The sequence below is a fragment of the Xenopus tropicalis genome, chromosome 7 (assembly GCF_000004195.4).
Source record: "Xenopus tropicalis strain Nigerian chromosome 7, UCB_Xtro_10.0, whole genome shotgun sequence".
NCBI lineage: Eukaryota > Metazoa > Chordata > Amphibia > Anura > Pipidae > Xenopus > Xenopus tropicalis.
The window spans coordinates 112,572,639-112,593,333 of record NC_030683.2 but is presented as its reverse complement, the minus strand read 5'-3'; the positions used below and the strand labels follow the sequence as shown (position 1 = coordinate 112,593,333).

At 41.3% G+C, this 20,695-nt stretch overlaps 1 protein-coding gene across 1 annotated transcript in view; it reads left to right on the top strand.

The window, feature by feature from the left end:
* slc17a7 (solute carrier family 17 (vesicular glutamate transporter), member 7) overlaps nucleotides 1-18,343 on the top strand; it is a 56,154-nt gene extending 37,811 nt beyond the window's left edge. The window contains 8 exon segments of the mRNA NM_001079140.1: nucleotides 673-760; nucleotides 5,828-5,914; nucleotides 6,940-7,082; nucleotides 9,820-9,969; nucleotides 12,125-12,257; nucleotides 14,066-14,176; nucleotides 15,660-15,787; nucleotides 16,022-18,343. Of these exon segments, the coding sequence (NP_001072608.1) occupies nucleotides 673-760; nucleotides 5,828-5,914; nucleotides 6,940-7,082; nucleotides 9,820-9,969; nucleotides 12,125-12,257; nucleotides 14,066-14,176; nucleotides 15,660-15,787; nucleotides 16,022-16,363 (1,182 nt within the window). The 3' untranslated portion in view covers nucleotides 16,364-18,343.
* Nucleotides 18,344-20,695: the final 2,352 nt, after the last annotated feature.

Genomic DNA, 20,695 nt, shown 5'->3' with positions numbered 1-20,695 from the left:
ATGACAAAGACCAATTGCAAATTGTCTCAGAATAGCACTCCCTGCTTCATACTAAATGTTAATTTAAGGGCTAAGACATACAGAGCTACTTACAGCCAGCAGCTACAAAATACACAATACTGATAATTGTCTCTACATGTGTTTTAGCAGAGGCAATTCTCTGTATTGTCCATGGCAGGGGATTTTCTGGTGTTTAGTAGCCGTGACAAGTAGCTCCAGAGAAACTTGAGAGGAAACTTCCGGGATTTCGGGGAAATCACGGCACCGCGTATGCCATCCCACCGGCGATTTACATTCTCGCCTGTGGGATGCCATTTTGGGGAGATTAGTCGCCCGCAACTAATCTCCCCGTGTGCCACAGCCCTAAAGGTAAACAACACCTTTAAGCAGAGACTATTTTCTTTCTGAATTTAGGCTCATATGGATTAACATGTCACTCCATCTAAGCAATTATCACTCCTTTTTCCAGTGAAATAAATGCTGTTACATTCCATGGGACCCATGCACAGTGTCAGCCATCTGCAGCACTATTATATAAACCTTTATAGCCACGAGTTTCAGTCTAGTGCCTTCCATGGTAGAGATGTCAGAGAAAGCTTAATAACATTTGAACTTATTATTCTGCATTCTTAGGTTCTACTCACTTTGCTAACAAATTCTGTTCCTTTCCAGGGAGTAACGTACCCAGCATGCCACGGGATTTGGAGCAAATGGGCACCACCCCTGGAGCGCAGCAGACTGGCAACTACGGCATTCTGTGGTAATTTTGCTTCTACCCCACTGGCACTTTTTTTGAGACAGGAATATGCATCTTTTCATGTCTATTAGAAGAAAATGGCTGATGGTTTGTTAAACAGCTAGCTTCTGCAACATGGTTTCATGAGCCAGAAACAGCAGATTAGAGAAAGTGACAGACGGATACTATGTTCAATAGCAAATAAGGCTGAGCCCATTTTTTCGGCTTTTTGTGCAAGAGGAAAAAAAACGTTTCCCTAATTTTCCGGTGAAACAACAAATCAGTTTCATTCATCACTTATAGAAAATACGTTTACAAATCAACCTAAAATTATAAGTAGAAATATATGTTCTGTCATTAGACAAACTTTGGGGGAGTTTACATTCACCTTAACTGATTCCTTTATAGCTGTAAGTAGTGATGAGCAAATTGTTTTGCCAGGCATGGATTTGCACCTAAATTCTGTGTTTCACCAGCAATGATTTTTTTCACAAAACCACAGCAAAAAATTCTCCACTAAAATATTTGCTGCAAAACATAGCAACATAGTTACATAGTAACATAGTAACATAGTAAGTTGGGTTGAAAAAGACGTACGTCCATCAAGTTCAACCATAATGCCTTTATATAACCTGCCTAACTACTAGTTGATCCAGAGGAAGGCAAAAACCCCATCTGAAGCCTCTCTAATTTGCCTCAGAGGGGAAAAATTCCTTCCTGACTCCAAGATGGCAATCGGACCAGTCCCTGGATCAACTTGTACTAAGAGCTAACTCCCCTAACCCTGTATTCCCTCACTTGTACTGAGAGCTATCTCCCCTACCCCTGTATTCCCTCACTTGTACTGAGAGCTATCTCCCATACCCCTGTATCCCTTCACTTGTACTGAGAGCTATCTCCCATACCCCTGTATTCCCTCACTTGTACTGAGAGCTATCTCCCCTACCCCTGTATTCCCTCACTTGTACTGAGAGCTATCTCCCCTACCCCTGTATTCCCTCACTTGTACTGAGAGCTATCTCCCCTACCCCTGTATTCCCTCACTTGTACTGAGAGCTATCTCCCCCTGTATTCCCTCACTTGTACTAAGAGCTATCTCCCATAACCCTGTATTCCCTCACTTGTACTGAGAGCTATCTCCCATAACCCTGTATTCCCTCACTTGTACTGAGAGCTATCTCCCATACCCCTGTATTCCCTCACTTGTACTGAGAGCTATCTCCCATACCCCTGTATTCCCTCACTTGTACTGAGAGCTATCTCCCCTACCCCTGTATTCCCTCACTTGTACTGAGAGCTATCTCCCCCTGTATTCCCTCACTTGTACTAAGAGCTATCTCCCATAACCCTGTATTCCCTCACTTGTACTGAGAGCTATCTCCCATAACCCTGTATTCCCTCACTTGTACTGAGAGCTATCCCCCCTACCCCTGTATTCCCTCACTTGTACTGAGAGCTATCTCCCATACCCCTGTATTCCCTCACTTGTACTGAGAGCTATTACTCATACCCCTGTATTCCCTCACTTGTACTGAGAGCTATCTCCCCTACCCCTGTATTCCCTCACTTGTACTGAGAGCTATCTCCCCCTGTATTCCCTCACTTGTACTAAGAGCTATCTCCCATAACCCTGTATTCCCTCACTTGTACTGAGAGCTATCTCCCATACCCCTGTATTGCCTCACTTGTACTGAGAGCTATCCCCCCTACCCCTGTATTCCCTCACTTGTACTGAGAGCTATTACCCATAACCCTGTATTCCCTCACTTGTACTGAGAGCTATCCCCCATACCCCTGTATTCCCTCACTTGTACTGAGAGCTATCTCCCCTACCCCTGTATTTCCTCACTTGTACTGAGAGCTATCTCCCCTACCCCTGTATTCCCTCACTTGTACTAAGAGCTATCTCCCATACCCCTGTATTCCCTCACTTGTACTGAGAGCTATCTCCCCTACCCCTGTATTCCCTCACTTGTACTGAGAGCTATCTCCCCTACCCCTGTATTCCCTCACTTGTACTGAGAGCTATCTCCCATACCCCTGTATTCCCTCACTTGTACTGAGAGCTATCTCCCCTACCCCTGTATTCCCTCACTTGTACTGAGAGCTATCTCCCCCTGTATTCCCTCACTTGTACTAAGAGCTATCTCCCATACCCCTGTATTCCCTCACTTGTACTGAGAGCTATCTCCCCTACCCCTGTATTCCCTCACTTGTACTGAGAGCTATCTCCCATACCCCTGTATTCCCTCACTTGTACTGAGAGCTATCTCCCCTACCCCTGTATTCCCTCACTTGTACTGAGAGCTATCTCCCCCTGTATTCCCTCACTTGTACTGAGAGCTATCTCCCATAACCCTGTATTCCCTCACTTGTACTGAGAGCTATCCCCCCTACCCCTGTATTCCCTCACTTGTACTGAGAGCTATCTCCCCTACCCCTGTATTCCCTCACTTGTACTGAGAGCTATCCCCCCTACCCCTGTATTCCCTCACTTGTACTGAGAGCTATTACCCATAACCCTGTATTCCCTCACTTGTACTGAGAGCTATCTCCCCTACCCCTGTATTCCCTCACTTGTACTGAGAGCTATCTCCCCCTGTATTCCCTCACTTGTACTAAGAGCTATCTCCCATACCCCTGTATTCCCTCACTTGTACTGAGAGCTATCTCCCATACCCCTGTATTCCCTCACTTGTACTGAGAGCTATCTCCCATACCCCTGTATTCCCTCACTTGTACTGAGAGCTATCTCCCATACCCCTGTATTCCCTCACTTGTACTGAGAGCTATCTCCCCTACCCCTGTATTCCCTCACTTGTACTAAGAGCTATCTCCCCTACCCCTGTATTCCCTCACATGTACTGAGAGCTATCTCCCCTACCCCTGTATTCCCTCACTTGTACTGAGAGCTATCTCCCATACCCCTGTATTCCCTCACTTGTACTAAGAGCTATCTCCCCTACCCCTGTATTCCCTCACATGTACTGAGAGCTATCTCCCCTACCCCTGTATTCCCTCACTTGTACTGAGAGCTATCTCCCCTACCCCTGTATTCCCTCACTTGTACTGAGAGCTATCTCCCATACCCCTGTATTCCCTCACTTGTACTGAGAGCTATCTCCCATAACCCTGTATTTCCTCACTTGTACTGAGAGCTATCTCCCCTACCCCTGTATTTCCTCACTTGTACTGAGAGCTATCTCCCCTACCCCTGTATTCCCTCACTTGTACTGAGAGCTATCTCCCCTACCCCTGTATTCCCTCACTTGTACTGAGAGCTATCTCCCATAACCCTGTATTTCCTCACTTGTACTGAGAGCTATCTCCCCTACCCCTGTATTCCCTCACTTGTACTGAGAGCTATCTCCCCTACCCCTGTATTCCCTCACTTGTACTGAGAGCTATCTCCCCTACCCCTGTATTCCCTCACTTGTACTGAGAGCTATCTCCCATACCCCTGTATTCCCTCACTTGTACTGAGAGCTATCTCCCATACCCCTGTATTCCCTCACTTGTACTGAGAGCTATCTCCCCTACCCCTGTATTCCCTCACTTGTACTGAGAGCTATCTCCCCTACCCCTGTATTCCCTCACTTGTACTGAGAGCTATCTCCCCTACCCCTGTATTCCCTCACTTGTACTGAGAGCTATTACCCATAACCCTGTATTCCCTCACTTGTACTGAGAGCTATCTCCCCCTGTATTCCCTCACTTGTACTGAGAGCTATTGCCCATAACCCTGTATTCCCTCACTTGCTAAGAATCCATCCAGCCCCTTCTTAAAGCTATATAATGTATCAGCCAGTACGACTGATTCGGGGAGGGAATTCCACAACTTCACAGCTCTCACAGTAAAAAATCCTTTCCGAATGTTTAAATGGAACCTCCCTTCTTCTAAACGGAGTGGGTGCCCTCGTGTCCGTTGGAAGGACCTACTGGTAAATAAAACATTAGAAAGGTTATTATATGATCCCGTTATATATTTATACATAGTTATCATGTCACCCCTTAAGCCTCTTCTCCAGTGTAAACAGACTCAACTTGGCAAAAGAACATGAAAAGAACACTGCAGGCAAAAACACTACTAACTTCAATGTGTTTTGTGCAAACAAAAAAAAAAGTAATTGTTCAATGCATTTAATGTGTTTCATAAATTTTTAGTTAAAACGCGACAGATTCGCTCATCACAAGCCATAAGTGCTTCATGGTTGGCTGAGTGTAGGATGTTGCTGGCTTTAGCAGTCCAATGGCCTCCCAGTAGAGTAAATAGAAGCCAGTGGGTCCCACAACAAATTCTCTCTGATCCTCCATATTCCAGGACAAGGTTCTGCTTCTCCTCTTTCTATTCAGCTGACTCTCTCCTTACAAGGCAGCTAGCACTTCAGGTGTGAGCAAGTTTCCTACGGGAAGCGGTGTTGTATAACGTGTTTAACTCAATCTAGGGGTAAAGAAAAAGAAAAGGGCAGTAAGAGGAATTTTTCACTTTTTCTGCAAAATGTCATTTTGTGCAGTGATTCAGCTCTCTTCCTGAGCTTTCAGGTTTATAGGATAAAAAAAGAACAGCTTTCATCACTCAGGGTCATGAATAATGCACACTGCAAAGCATCCTTTAAATAATAATGCATAGAGAGATCCGAACATTTCATCTGATTTGAGCACAGCTTTCATTTTTTTTAGGATTCTGCATATTCTTTGCATCATCATCAGTTATTTATAGATTATTTCAGTCTGGAGCCAACATAGCCATTTGGCCAAAGGATAAAGCCAGTTTGGCTGGGGTTCCTCTCTGGCACATTTATGGGTTTATCAGCCAATATGGGATGAACCCAGTTAATCAATTATTGTGCTGATATTTTGCTTTGTTGATAATTGTAGACCCCTAACCGAGGGCCAGTACCAGTGAAAGAATGCTAAAGTATGTATATTCCTTTACCAGAACATAGACAAAGTGGACTGTGATTTAACTGACACTGATTATTTTGCAGTATCCAAAACTACATACTGTACTGTACATCTTTATTTCATGTATGATGAAGGTTCCTTGTCTTTGTATCCATGTCTCTGCAATGGTTGTCTTGTTTCTTTCAGGTTCCTATGCCGGAGCTGTGGTGGCCATGCCTTTGGCTGGGGTCTTAGTTCAATACTCTGGGTGGAGTTCAGTTTTTTATGTTTACGGTAAGTCAATGTTCTCTTACTGAAACCCCAGCAAAATGCCAAAAAAGCCATCCTTCTACAATGGAAATCCTTGGCCCCCCCCATTGCTCTAGTCAATAACACCGTTACCAACCAAAAGCTGACCTACCTCGCACAGGGTTGCAATATGGCGCCCCTGGGTGAACTTGAAACCCCAGGAAACTCCATGGACAGCACACCACAACAATGAAGACAAACTGGTTAAAATCTCCCCAGCTCTACACTTTGCCTCTCCTCCCTCTTACTTGCTCTTTCTCTCTACTTTCCCCCTTGTGTTTGTTGTTTCCTTTTTTATGTTAAACTGAAAAATGTACAAATAAAAACTTTAACAAAAAACCCCAGAAAGGATGACAGAGGATAGGAAATAGCAGACACAATAAAAAACAATTTAATAAAATGTCCTTAGCATTTCATGAATACACGTACATTTATCTACACAATGGTGGACTTGGAAAAAGGCACAGTACCTAAATAATGGATTTCATTTGGGGTATGTGAGATTTTGGTGGCAAGTCAACAAACTGTAGAAATGTAAAACAATAGTAGGGTAACCTTCTAGAATAATCTGTGTTAGATTCTGCAATAGGGATAATACAGCCTAAATAAACACAGAATAGACATTATTTTGTATATACAGTTCACACAAATGCAAGATAAGACCCATGATATGAAATCAGTCATATGATTCTGCAGTTAGAATTTACTCAATAATGCCTAGGGATCAATACTATTGTGGCTTTACCAGTTGCTGCCTATTCAGCCTCCTAGTTCTTACCTATTTTATTCTTATGTTATTTGTTGAGAATCACTTGTGATGGCCCAAAGGCATTCCCCCAGTGTTACTATTACCCTTTGGTAAGAAGACACATGGTAATCATAATTCCCCATAGATCCTTCCACACACTGTCACAGTATTCAGTGCTATTATGTGTCATATTACACCCATAATTCTGATCCTTATACTTTATTTCAACTACTAAAGTGAACATTATTGTATGTGTTGGCAGGAAGTTTCGGCATAATGTGGTACATGTTTTGGATACTTGTGTCCTACGAAAGTCCAGCAATACATCCTACAATATCTGAGGAAGAGAAGAAATACATTGAAGAAAGCATCGGAGAGTCCACAGGACTCATGAACCCAATGGCGGTCAGTTGGACTTTTAACTGCAGTGATATGTTAAAAAAAATGGATCTATAAATAAGAAATGTGCAGTGGGACGCAAAATAAAGAAAAGATGAGGTAGCATCAGTTTACTCCTTTTAGTACTAGATATCTAGGTTGGCTTAAACATTTTGCATGAATCAGTGATATGGCTGTTTCAGGAGGAGAAACCTGTACCTTCTCAGTTCATGTCCCCGCTCTAGAGATCCAACCTTTGGTGATGGGACCCTTAGGTCAGAACAAGGAAAACCTTGCTGTATCGGGCATTCAGCCATAGTTCCAGCAATGCACAGAACAGCAAAGAAATGCCCACCCCTTAGTTCTATTTGACATTTATGCTAAGTTTCCAGGAGTATCTAGAAGGGCAAGTAGGCGTTTTTCCAAAATGTCACCCTAATTGCTCTATAGAGTCTCCAACCACTGTTCCAGGCATCTCCAGGGGGGGGGGTCTTCCCATCATCCTATGTTTAAAACCATTGATCTAAAGGGAGAAACTGGAGAGCAGAAATCAGTTAAACACTTGTTAAACACTTCAGTCTGTACTGGGCACAAGAATTACTTGATTATTCAGTATATCAGGTATCAGACCCCTTATCCGGAAACCCATTATCCAGAAAATTATAGAAAGTCCATCTCCCATAGACTCCATTATAAGCAAATTTTACAAATTTTAATTTTACAACATGATTTCCTTTTTCTCTGTAATAATAAAACAGTACCTTGTACTTGGTCCTAATTAAGATATAATTACCCCTTATTGGGGGCAGAACAGCCCTATTGGGTTTATTTAATGGTTAAATGATTCCCTTTTCTCTGTAATAATAAAACAGTACCTGTACTTGATCCCAACTAAGATATAATTATTCCTTATTGGGGGCAGAACAGCCCTATTGGGTTTATTTCATGGTTAAATGATTCCCTTTTCTCTGTAATAATAAAACAGTACCTGTACTTGATCCCAACTAACATATAATTACCCCTTATTGGGGGCAGAACAGCCCTATTGGGTTTATTTAATGGTTAAATGATTCCCTTTTCTCTGTAATAATAAAACAGTACCTGTACTTGATCCCAACTAACATATAATTACCCCTTATTGGGGGCAGAACAGCCCTATTGGGTTTATTTAATGGTTAAATGATTCCCTTTTCTCTGTAATAATAAAACAGTACCTGTACTTGATCCCAACTAAGATATAATTACCCCTTATTGGGGGCAGAACAGCCCTATTGGGTTTATTTAATGGTTAAATGATTCCCTTTTCTCTGTAATAATAAAACAGTACCTGTACTTGATCCCAACTAAGATATAATTACCCCTTATTGGGGGCAGAACAGCCCTATTGGGTTTATTTAATGGTTAAATGATTCCCTTTTCTCTGTAATAATAAAACAGTACCTGTACTTGATCCCAACTAAGATATAATTATTCCTTATTGGGGGCAGAACAGCCCTATTGGGTTTATTTCATGGTTAAATGATTCCCTTTTCTCTGTAATAATAAAACAGTACCTGTACTTGATCCCAACTAACATATAATTACCCCTTATTGGGGGCAGAACAGCCCTATTGGGTTTATTTAATGGTTAAATGATTCCCTTTTCTCTGTAATAATAAAACAGTACCTGTACTTGATCCCAACTAACATATAATTACCCCTTATTGGGGGCAGAACAGCCCTATTGGGTTTATTTAATGGTTAAATGATTCCCTTTTCTCTGTAATAATAAAACAGTACCTGTACTTGATCCCAACTAAGATATAATTACCCCTTATTGGGGGCAGAACAGCCCTATTGGGTTTATTTAATGGTTAAATGATTCCCTTTTCTCTGTAATAATAAAACAGTACCTGTACTTGATCCCAACTAAGATATAATTACCCCTTATTGGGGGCAGAACAGCCCTATTGGGTTTATTTAATGGTTAAATGATTCCCTTTTCTCTGTAATAATAAAACAGTACCTGTACTTGATCCCAACTAAGATATAATTACCCCTTATTGGGGCAGAACAGCCCTATTGGGTTTATTTCATGGTTAAATGATTTCCTTTTTCTCTGTAATAATAAAACAGTACCTGTACTTGATCCCAACTAAGATATAATTACCCCTTATTGGGGGCAGAACAGCCCTATTGGGTTTATTTCATGGTTAAATGATTCCCTTTTCTCTGTAATAATAAAACAGTACCTGTACTTGATCCCAACTAAGATATAATTACCCCTTATTGGGGGCAGAACAGTCCTATTGGGTTTATGTAATGGTTAAATGATTCCCTTTTCTCTGTAATAATAAAACAGTACCTTGTACTTGGTCCTAATTAAGATATAATGAATCCTTATTGGAGGCAAAACAATCCTATTGGGTTTAATTACTGTTTAAATCATTTTTTTAGTAGTCTTAAGGTAGAAGATCCGAATTACAGAAAGACCCCAGGTCCCGAGCATTCTGGATAATGGGTCCCATACCGGTACTATCATTCTATATGTTATCAAGTGCCTCACATATAACAAACTAATGTTTGGAATCACGTCTGTGATATTGGAGAGCTTCAGGATCTAAATAAGAGTGCTAGTTTAGTAGAGATACCTAGTAATTCACATTTTGCCCCACAGGCATGTAGAATGCAATGCTGTCCCTATGCTAGGTTTATGATTGCTCAAACAAACCCTGAAATAAATACTAAAATTCCTCAAATTATTCTTCCATCTTATTTCTCACAGAAATTCAAGGCTCCATGGCGCAAGTTCTTTACCTCCATGCCGGTGTACGCCATCATTGTTGCAAACTTTTGCCGTAGCTGGACCTTCTACTTGCTGCTAATTAGCCAGCCTGCTTATTTTGAAGAAGTATTTGGGTTTGAAATCAGCAAGGTACGTGTATATTGCCTACGATGCATATGCTATAGGCATTCAGCCAGTCGCTCAATCTAGCGGATTTTGATCAACACATATTTTCAGCCAATAACTGAATGAATAATTAATGTTCCGTACTGGAAAACAAGCACATAGCAGAAATCTACTCACATCAAGAGAGTCTATATCAGGTGTCCATGAAAAGAGAAAATGCATCCTATTTAGCCCATAAAGCAACACATAGGCAAAACGGTACCACCAACACCCCCCTATTATTAAAGGGGAACTCAACCCAAACACAACTTGAGCTTTTTGAAAAGAAAACACAATTTCAACCGACTTTGCAATATACATCAATTAAAAATATGAAGCATTTAATATAATAATATGGTTTGGAACAGTTCCCTAAGCCCCGCCCCTGTTCCCCTGCTGATCTGACTACTCTGAGACTCATAAAATGTAACAGTAGTCGCCTGTCCTCAGCCTGCCTTCAGCCTGCATCCTCCCAATCCCACAATTCCCTGCACATGTGATGTCAATAAGGAAAGGAACTTCGCAGTGCAATGCATTTTGGGTTATGTAGTTCCTGCATGCTGTCTGTAAGCTGTGGAGTTACATTGTTACATTAGGTAACATCAATGTTTTAGTTCCTCTTCCCCTGCCAGGATGTAAATCTAATTTGTCTAAGTTCGTCTTCCCGAATGTCTGATATTTACTAAAAAAATCACAAGAAAAGTCACTACGAGAAAACCCGTAAAAAACTTGACTTTTTCGAATCGTTGCTGTGAAAATCTCGACTTTATCAAATTGTCGCTGTAACAATACGAAAAAGTCAAGTTTTTGGACAAACTTTTGTCTCTGGACCCAGCGAAGTCTCTAAAGTTTCAAAACAAAAGAAAGAACTTCAAGGAAAGGGAAGGGACCTTTACCACTGACTTCTACATCAACTCGGCAAGTTTAATCTGGCAAATTGACAGTTTAGGATTTTTAGCCGTTTAGACAAATAGTAAATAAAAGCTTAAAATAATAAATAAATAAATAAAGAAATAATAAAATAAAGTTTCAAATAAAAAAATCGATGGTTAGTAAATGAGCCCCTGTAACTTCAGCATGTAAAAGCTTGCACATTCATGTATCATGTATCAACCCAATGCGAGTTGTCCCAGGCAAAATTTATGAATTATTTGATTTCAAGTTTTTCATTTCTTTGAGTTTGTAGATGCATTGACAATGATGCAGAGATTATGAATTTGCTGCATTTTAGTTTCTTTCACTGTTCACTGTCTTTTCTAATTAAATTGATATGTTTTAACACCAGTTCAATGTTTATTTCATGAAAAGACATTACCAATTCATTTGTGGCAAAAATCCAGCACCAGTTTGTTATCAGAAGTCCACTTTGGACCTTCTGGGATCTGAAGGTTTAGGGTAATACACCACATTTTTAATATATTCATCAGCATAGCACATACAGGAGAATTATTACAAATTTGAGTATATTTTGATACACTGAGGTTTATACTCTAGCCCAGTGATCCCCAACCAGTGGCTCAGGGGCAACATGTTGCCCCCCAACCCCTTGGATGTTGCTCTCAGTGCCCCCAAACCAGGGAGTTATTTTTGAATTCCTGACTTGGGAGCAAGTTTTGGTTGAATAAAAACAAGATTTCCTACCAAATAAAGCTCCCTGTAAGCTGATAGTGTGCATAGAGGCTGCCTAATAGCCAATCTTAGCCCTTATTTGGCACCTCCATGAACTTTTATGGTGCTTGTGTTGCTCTCCAAGTCTTTTTTACGTTTGGCTGTGACTCGTGAGTAAGAAAGGTTGGGGACCCCTGCTCTAGCCCTTGAAGTTTCACATTTTTACTGAATTTCAGTTACGTTTTCTGACTAAGACCAGTTCATTTTGTCCCCCCACATTCTGCCCTATCTGGCCTATCTAGGGATCATTGCTGGCTGTTTCTGAAAAGCTCTGATATTATTCCTTAGTTGACAGTTGCCTTCAGAATATGTTCCTATTAGTGATGGGTGAAATTGGCATTGACATAGACATTGTTTTTGCGAAACGGGCGACATAATTTGTATTATGTCCCTGACACCTACACATGACATGACCAAATATGTTCCCATTTTCCATGGAATTTTTCCCAATTTGTGTTCATCTTATACACAGGTTGGACTTCTCTCAGCTTTACCCCACTTGGTTATGACAATTATAGTTCCTATTGGTGGTCAAATTGCTGATTTCCTACGGACCAAACGGATAATGTCTACAACCAATGTGCGCAAAATGATGAACTGTGGAGGTGAGTAATACACCTATGTGGCAGTCTGTACTATGAAAATATACAGTATATTGAACTTGGAAAAGTTGCTGCTTTTAGTGAGCTTGGTATGAAAAGAAGAAATTGTCCCTCATTAATTGGCCCCCATTAATCTATAGGAAACCAGTTTTTCACAGAATTGTGTGTTACAGTTTGGTATGATGTGAGTTATGTGCTGGTTGTGTGAGCAACACAACTCATACGGCCTCCCTGGCTTTGTAACTGTTCAGGTTCCTCCAATCACCACTATACAGTATATGTATATACCGTATATACTCGAGTATAAGCCGATCCGAATATAAGCCGAGGTACCTAATTTTACCTAAGAAAACTGGAAAAACGTATTGACTCGAGTATAAGCCTAGGGTGGGAAATACAGCAGCTACTGCTAAGTTTTAATAATCAAAATAAATACCAATAAAATGACATTAATTGAGGCATCAGTGGGGTATATGTTTTTCAATATTTTTTTAAGAAAAACAGTAAACTAGGTCTGTAAGCGGAGAAGAGGGTCAACAAAAACAATATGAGTACTACCCCACACGTATTGTACATTGGTAAACTGGCAGCAGACCCAGTCCCGGAGGGATGTAAGGGGAAATAAGTATTGCTAGTGGGAGCCTAGGCCAGGGCACTGGAGGGTCTGGTTGCTGGTGGCCTAATTTGCACACAAAGGAGAGAGAGGGTGCTAGTCTAGAGGGACCCATGGCACCCGACTCGAGTATAAGCCAAGGGTGACTTTTTCAGCACATTTTGGGTGCTGAAAAACTAGGCTTATACTCGAGTATATACAGTACTTATAAATGCAGTGCAATTTTACATGGGAGGTTTAAAGCGCTAAATGATGCATATTTCTCCACCTCTGCACCAGAAACAGTCTGTCCTTCCTTTCCTACTACCACACTATTCCTGTTGTATCCCATATCTAGTCATGTCCCTGAATACACTATTTATATATCTATTCGAGTTCAGACTTTCATGCATCTCCAATCAGGCAGGCTGTATGTGGCCAACACTTAATTCAAAAAGGAGTTGTATGTGCTTATTTCCGTTGAAGCCAGATACGGTTTTACCATTTCATAGTTACATAGTTAAATTGGGTTGAAAAATGACCCAATGGCAGGAACTATGCTATAGAAAAATAGAGGCACAGTTCAGAAACTGGGAAGTGCTAGAGCAGTCAAACATGCAGAATGTTGTTGGTATATTTGATACCAAGAGGAAATTATACCAATAGAAATTTTGAACCAACAAATGTATTTTTTTAGCTGTAATATTGGTGTGTAGGCGCCATCTCAGTACATTGTGCCTGAGTCTGAGCTTTCAGAAGGAGCCAGCGCTACACATTAGAACTGCTTTCAGGTAACCTATTGTTTCTCCTACTCCCATGTAACTGGAGGAGTCCCAAGCCGGACTTGGATTTCTTACTATTGAGAGCTATTCTGATACCTACTTGGAGCTGATATCTTGTTCCCTTCCCATTGTTCTGCTGATCGGCTCCTGGGGGTGAGGGGGAAAAAATCACTCCAACTTGCAGCGCAGCAGTAAAGTGTGACTGAAATTTATCAGAGCACAGGTCACATGGCTGTGGCACCCTGGGAAATGAAGAATATGGCTAGCCCCATGTGAAACCACAAAATTAAGTATAAAAAGATCTGTTCACATTTTTTAAAAATAGATTACAATGCAGGAATCTGCTGGAGAAGCTCTATTAACTGATGTTTTTGAAAGAAACATGTTTTCCCATGACAGAATTCTTTAAATGTTGATTATATCTTTATTTTTTAAAGGGTTTGGCATGGAAGCTACACTTCTGTTAGTTGTGGGTTATTCCCATTCAAGAGGAGTTGCCATCTCCTTCCTGGTCTTGGCCGTGGGATTCAGTGGTTTCGCCATATCAGGTGGGTCTGTGTTTTAATGGGCTTTGTTTTAATCCGATAATGATTTCCTTTAAAAAATATACACATATTTTACTGAAATATATATTAAATAAGGAGGGCCAAAGTCTATCATTGCTCATTGTTCATTTATAGGACCCACTCTTATACTGGGACAGATGGTATCAAATGACAAAACTGATACTAATGCTACTGAGACTACATAATGTACAATAAGTATCCAATGGCTCTCAGACTAAGATATACTATACTTGTATACTTGTATCTCCTATCAGCCATAGAGATGTTCTATGAGCCCTGTTTGCATTTTTGTGCACATTCTTTTGGATCCTCGACTCACTCTCCCTATATAGAATAATGGGATCATATGTAGATAAGTCAGAGCAGCAGCAGTCTGCTGATTCAGATAATGAAGGCTCTTATCTAGGTCTGGGACCTGTTTTCCAGAATGCTTAGGACCTGGGTTTTTCTGGATAAGGGGTCTTTCCATAATTTGGATCTCCATACTTTCTCTACTGAAAAATCAAACCCAATTGGATTGTTTTGCCTCCGATAAGGATTAATTATATCATAGAAGAGATCAAGTACTGTTTTAGTACTACGGAGAAAAAGGAAACATTTTATAAATATTTGATTAGAATGGAATCTATGGGAGACGGCCTTCCCGTAGTTTGGAGTTTTCTGGATAACCGGTTTCTGGATAACCTTACCTTTTCTAAAGAAGGCAAATGATTCTGTTTCTTACTGGTGCATCAGATGGTCATTTTTCAACCTATACCACACTTTGTCAATACAGACTCCACCCATCTTAAGGTTAAGAGAGGATTTAAGTACCTGCACTCAACCTGCCTCTCTGGTAATATCACATAGAGACCATATCCCTAATGATTATGCCACTGAGGAGGGTGCTGGGAGTTACAGACACATCAGCATTTGGCCTGGTTCTGGCCTGGTTCAGTTTGGCCTGGTTCAGTTTGGCCTGGTTCTGGCCTGGTTCAAAGTTTGGCAGGTGTCCTGTCCCAGCAGGCAGTGTGTTGGTCCCATGGGTTTTGTTTAAACCTGTACATCCTACTGTGTATACATGCAAAGATATATCTCATGATGGAATTAGACCCATTATCTGAATGGTTCATAAATATTTACTACACTGCTGAATGGAATGCCTGTGGCTGGTTTAACAATGACAGTTAAAGAGATAAGGAGGATAAGCTGAGGCAATGTCAACAGATTGATTACTTTATATACATGTATAAAATCTCAACCTCTAATTTGACCAAAAAACTATTTATGGCATTATAATAAAAGGTAATAATTGTGTCATAGCAGTATAAAATAGTGAAGGTATTACTACACAATGTATATACAATGAAGGTTCAACTTGATTACCATGGAAATGAAGAAGAAGTTGGTCTTGTAGTGGCTTGGGAGAGAAGTTCTAATCTAATGTGTATTATGTTCTGCTTTCCCTGTCCTACAATCATCTCAGGGTTCAATGTGAATCACCTGGATATTGCCCCCCGCTATGCCAGCATCCTCATGGGTATTTCCAATGGAGTTGGAACTTTATCAGGAATGGTGTGCCCACTGATTGTAGGAGCCATGACAAAGCACAAGGTAAGGCAGGCAATATGTCTACATGCCGTCTGCTTAATGAAGGTGTTTACTGGGGCTGTGGTCTTTGGTTACTACGCCAGTAGTAATATCACATGCAGTTACATTGCCGGGACATCACACATATCTGTTGGATATACATGTATGTACTATGGTCTTACATAAGAGTATAAATGTTATAATTGTATAAGCAAGGTTTTTACCTTCATCTAACCTTTTACCAATCTTTGATTGCAGACCCGTGAGGAATGGCAATATGTCTTCCTGATTGCTTCCCTTGTCCATTATGGTGGTGTTCTTTTCTATGGGATCTTCGCCTCGGGGGAGAAGCAGCCATGGGCAGAACCAGAAGAAACCAGCGACGAAAAGTGCGGCTTCATCCACGAAGATGAACTGGCAGACGAAAGTGAAGAGCAAAGCCAAGCTTATGGAGCGTATGGCAGCTATGGTGCCACCCAAACCACAAGCCAGCAGAATGGCGGATGGACAGCTGAGTGGGAGAAAAAAGAGGAATTCATCCAAGACCAGGGAAAGGACCCCTATTTATATGGGACAGTTGCTGAAAGAGACTTATCTTGAATAGAATTACAAGCAAAAAATATAATTAAACCAATATCAATGTCTCACCTCTATCTGCAAGACTGGCGAGTACGAAAGGAGAGGTGACTGGTATTTCAGTGTCTCCCCATTTTTAGCCACATCATTACATGGCACCCTTTCTATTGTTTCAATACCTTTCCATTTATTATACATAAGGGGGGGAATAAGGCAGTGCCTACTCTTCCTTGGACTGCCCCTACATTTCCATTGGCCAATTCTGTTTCTGGTATCAGTGATTTGCTTGTTACGTGTATAGATGCCGCAAAGGCGTGTGTGTTATAAGAGTCTATCACTTGTATAAGTGTGTAAGCAATAACAAATGAGAAGGTGCGTTTATCATTGACAGTGAATTGAGTTAGACGTACACATTACTATGTGACTCCCCCATGCTAAAACCAGGGATATAATGTAGAACATTTCCATGATGATAGGGCATGGCCAATTCTTAGCACCACTTGGTGTTAACTATTCATTTTTAAAAAAAATAGAGTTATATAAAAATATATATTTCCAGATATCTATATATATCTTTACTCCGTGACGTAGGGTCATGTTTCCACAATTCCACCATGCCAGCCAAACTTGTTTTAAATGAATGTGGCCCAATGAATTCAGTGTTTCATTGAACTAGAGACAAAGAGGAATGCCTGGCATGAGTTGTTTAGCAATGCAACTCCCAGCAGCCTTCAGCTGTTGTGAAATTCAGCACCCAGCAGCCTCAGACAGCCATTGACTGGGAGGAGGTGCATCATGTGCCACATGTCTGGCATTTCTGTCCTAGAGTAACATGGGCGTGTTCATATTACAAACCATTGTATCTGTCGCCAGTTGTGCAAATTGTGTGGTCATGGCATGTTCCTTTCACATTTTAATATGGATACATAAAGTCTTTTATTGGGTGTCTTCATTAGTACCCACTAATTTCTCTACTTTGAGCTCCAGACTTTTTGGTCTTTCTTATCCAACATGGGCAGATTAACCAACATACTGGCAAAAGACACACCAAAATATATTACTTCCCCCATCAGCTGACAACCCTCCCCTGCCCTTTCAGGGTGGACCATTTGTTAGTTCATAATATGGTTACAGATACATGAAACCTTGGTTGTTACGATGAATCTGCCTCTGCCCTAAATCACGCCCAAACTGATCATTCAAGATAGAACTCCCCCTAGTGTCCTCTATTTTGAGGCCAGAAAGTATTTACGAGCTTCTACCAAACACCCGGAAGCTATTTTATCAGGAGATGAAAGGTCCAAGCCAATGAACAGTATGCAACATCATCTCTGGTAGAGCATGAGAAGTGCGTTGCTATGGAGTTACCTCATTGCCCATTATATTTATATTCCGTTCGGCTTATTCCGTAACTATACGATTTTCTGTAAATTAGAATTGGATGCCAGACACCGTAGTGTCATGCCAAATCCCTCCTAGACCTTATCCAAAGAAAAGAGTTGGGTATCGCTCAATGAGTTTCTTCTGTTCTTGAAGAAACATGAGTCCAGCAGAGACGGGTGAAGGGTTGCATGCAGTATTTAGGCGCGGGCATTCATACGTTCTATTCTCAGGAGCAGGCCTGCCTAATGCATGACCAAAGGCTTTTAGCAACCTTCAAGAGCTGCGAACAATCCCATCAGCAAACTTGAGGGCTCCATATCTGTCATGGCATTTCATCACTTCATGTAGAAGATGGACAGCTGTGCCCTTGAAAGAGAATTACATTGATGTTCTAAAGCCATCAGTCAAACAAGGCACAGTGAAGTGACAGGTGGGGAAACCTCACACTGCAGAAGGAATAGGTTTCTGGAAAGGGTAATGGCGCTGGACAATTAACCATGGAAATGTGCAGTAATTGTACATAATAAATTCAATTCCAATTCTGAGTTTTGAGAATATTTTTCACTGCTGTTTATGAGTTTGTCAGTTAATTTGCTTTGCAGTAAACAATGTTATCTCATAGGAAATCGAGTGATTGAATCATTCTTTGTTTCCTTTATCGCTTTCCATAGTTTTTCTAATGAAACGTGAATGCCCGGCAAGAACCCTTTATTTGATTGGCAGAAGAGTTTAGTGACCTTTGCTGATTGGTTCTCTTATCTGATATACAATGTTACAGTGCATCTGAGCAGGCCAGGACTGGCAATCTGCAACAGGGGCTGCTGTATGATGCTATAAACATTATTTATTGGTCTGGTGGGGGGTTCTTTGGGCCTCTGTATATTTAAAATGGCAGGGCATCTTATGGAACCAGTCCGGGTAGGGTTACCACCTTAATTTTTCTATAATACCAGCCTTTGGGTCAGGGACGGGTTGTGACATCATTTGGGGGTGTGGCTATGATGGAAGCGGTGGGAAAATCAGGTAGGGAAAGAATGAATGTGACTGGTAAATGGGCAGAGTGGGCAGGAAAATGGGCGGGGTAGTTTGGGCCCGTGAGTATTAAGGCTGATCAGCGCAGAGAAGGTAAGGAAAGGGGTGGGATGTATTGGGTATTACAAATTTATCAGCAAGTAAATGTGTGATACTGGTAAATTTGTAATACTGGTGCCGGCCCAAGCCGGTGATTTACTGGCTAGACTGGTTAGATACTGGCGAGGTGGCAACTCTACGTCCAAGCCCTGCGTGTTCCATGGAACAATCATGTGAGCACACCTGGTAAGGCCAGTGTGTAAATTGTATCTTAATCTTTGGCTAAAAACTTCAAACAATAATGCTACAAGTGTCGAAATTTGTTGATATTTTGCAGAGCCAGGCCAAGCCGGCAAGGCACCCTAGGCAACATGGCCAGCCCCCCTGCCACATGTGGGGGGAGCCAATGTGCGTGCGTTGACAGTATGACGGAGGACAAGCTTAATTGAAGAGTAGGCAGTAGGGGTAGGCAAACAGAAAAGGTATGTGCCTGGCCCCCCAGCCATGGTCGGACCCTGATATTTTGCTTATTCTGGTGGCTATTTTCTCCCCCCTTGCACATGATGTTTGAATCAAGGGCCTCTTATTACATAAACCCTGTTTCAAACTAAAGGAGCAACTCAAATTAAATTGTCTTATGATGTACAGGTAGTGAGCGGTATCAGAGGTATCAGAGGTATACATTACTACACCAGTCTATGGTTGGTCTTATTCTTTGCAGATTTTCAAACCAGCTTCTTGGTATGTGGCTCTGCAGCCCAGTACACAAACTCCCCATTTACCCTACTACTCTGTGCAGGGCCCCCCTGCAAGAAAATCTTTGGCTGGGCCCAGTGCAGAACACTAAACTCAAGCAGCCCCCTTCCCCTCCGCCAGCTCTGTCACATCCCATGCGTTGATTATAAATTCCCGCTTACCACATACCTTCCTGTCTATAAGCCGGGCAGTGTGGGGATTTAAAAGCAACAATAAAGGAAGCAGTTTTCTGTTCTATTGTTGTGCCACTGACCCTAATAACCAGACAGTAATTTGAATGGCAGACTGTAAGAAGAGTAGAATCATAAGTGATAAAAAAATAATAATTATATTAGAGCCTCAAAATTAGTTTGCTGTCTGGTTACTCTGGTTACGGAGGGGGGGGGGGGTCTGTGATCACTACAGCTAGATAGAAGGAAGACAAAATAAAATGCAAATAGTCTAACAATATCACTGTCTACACCTAATAAAGGGTTGATTTAATAACATAGGTGCTAATCTACTGCAGGCTAGAATATGAAAGAGACAACGAGATTATATTTGTTGCTATGGGCAGCTGCACTGGTGCAATGTAGCCCCTGTGTTGGTAAATCAGCAATTAAAATGGAATTTTTAAAAGGGACAGATTGTTAAAAATAAACCAGCGAGTGTGTCCACCCACCTATGAAAGGAACAAAAGGGATCTAGTGCCTCTTTTATCATTGGCTTTTCCTTGTGGGATTGAGCAGGGTAATTTACCATACAACATCTGGTGCATTCAGGGTCTGGTGTTGACTTATAAATGTGTTAACAGCGCATTAAACCTCCTGACAAGGAGCAGCACAATGCACTCGTGCCTTTGGCCTGCAGGGAAAAGCAATCAATCTAAAGTCAATAATTAAGCAGTTAGTGTCACCGCATCTGGACTTCCTATCTCGGAGCCCCATTAACAAGTAGTAGGGTCGTCTGCCATTAATCACTTGCTAATTGCTCGCTACCGTGCAGCCGTGCTACACATAGCATCACTTACTGTAATTCAGTTAGGGATAATAACCCATGGCAAATATATCACAAACACATATTTGTACAATTAGAATCCTTTGTTTATGGAGTGATAACAAACAGGCAGTGACTTTATTGGATTGAAGCGTTCTCCCTGTGCAGTCA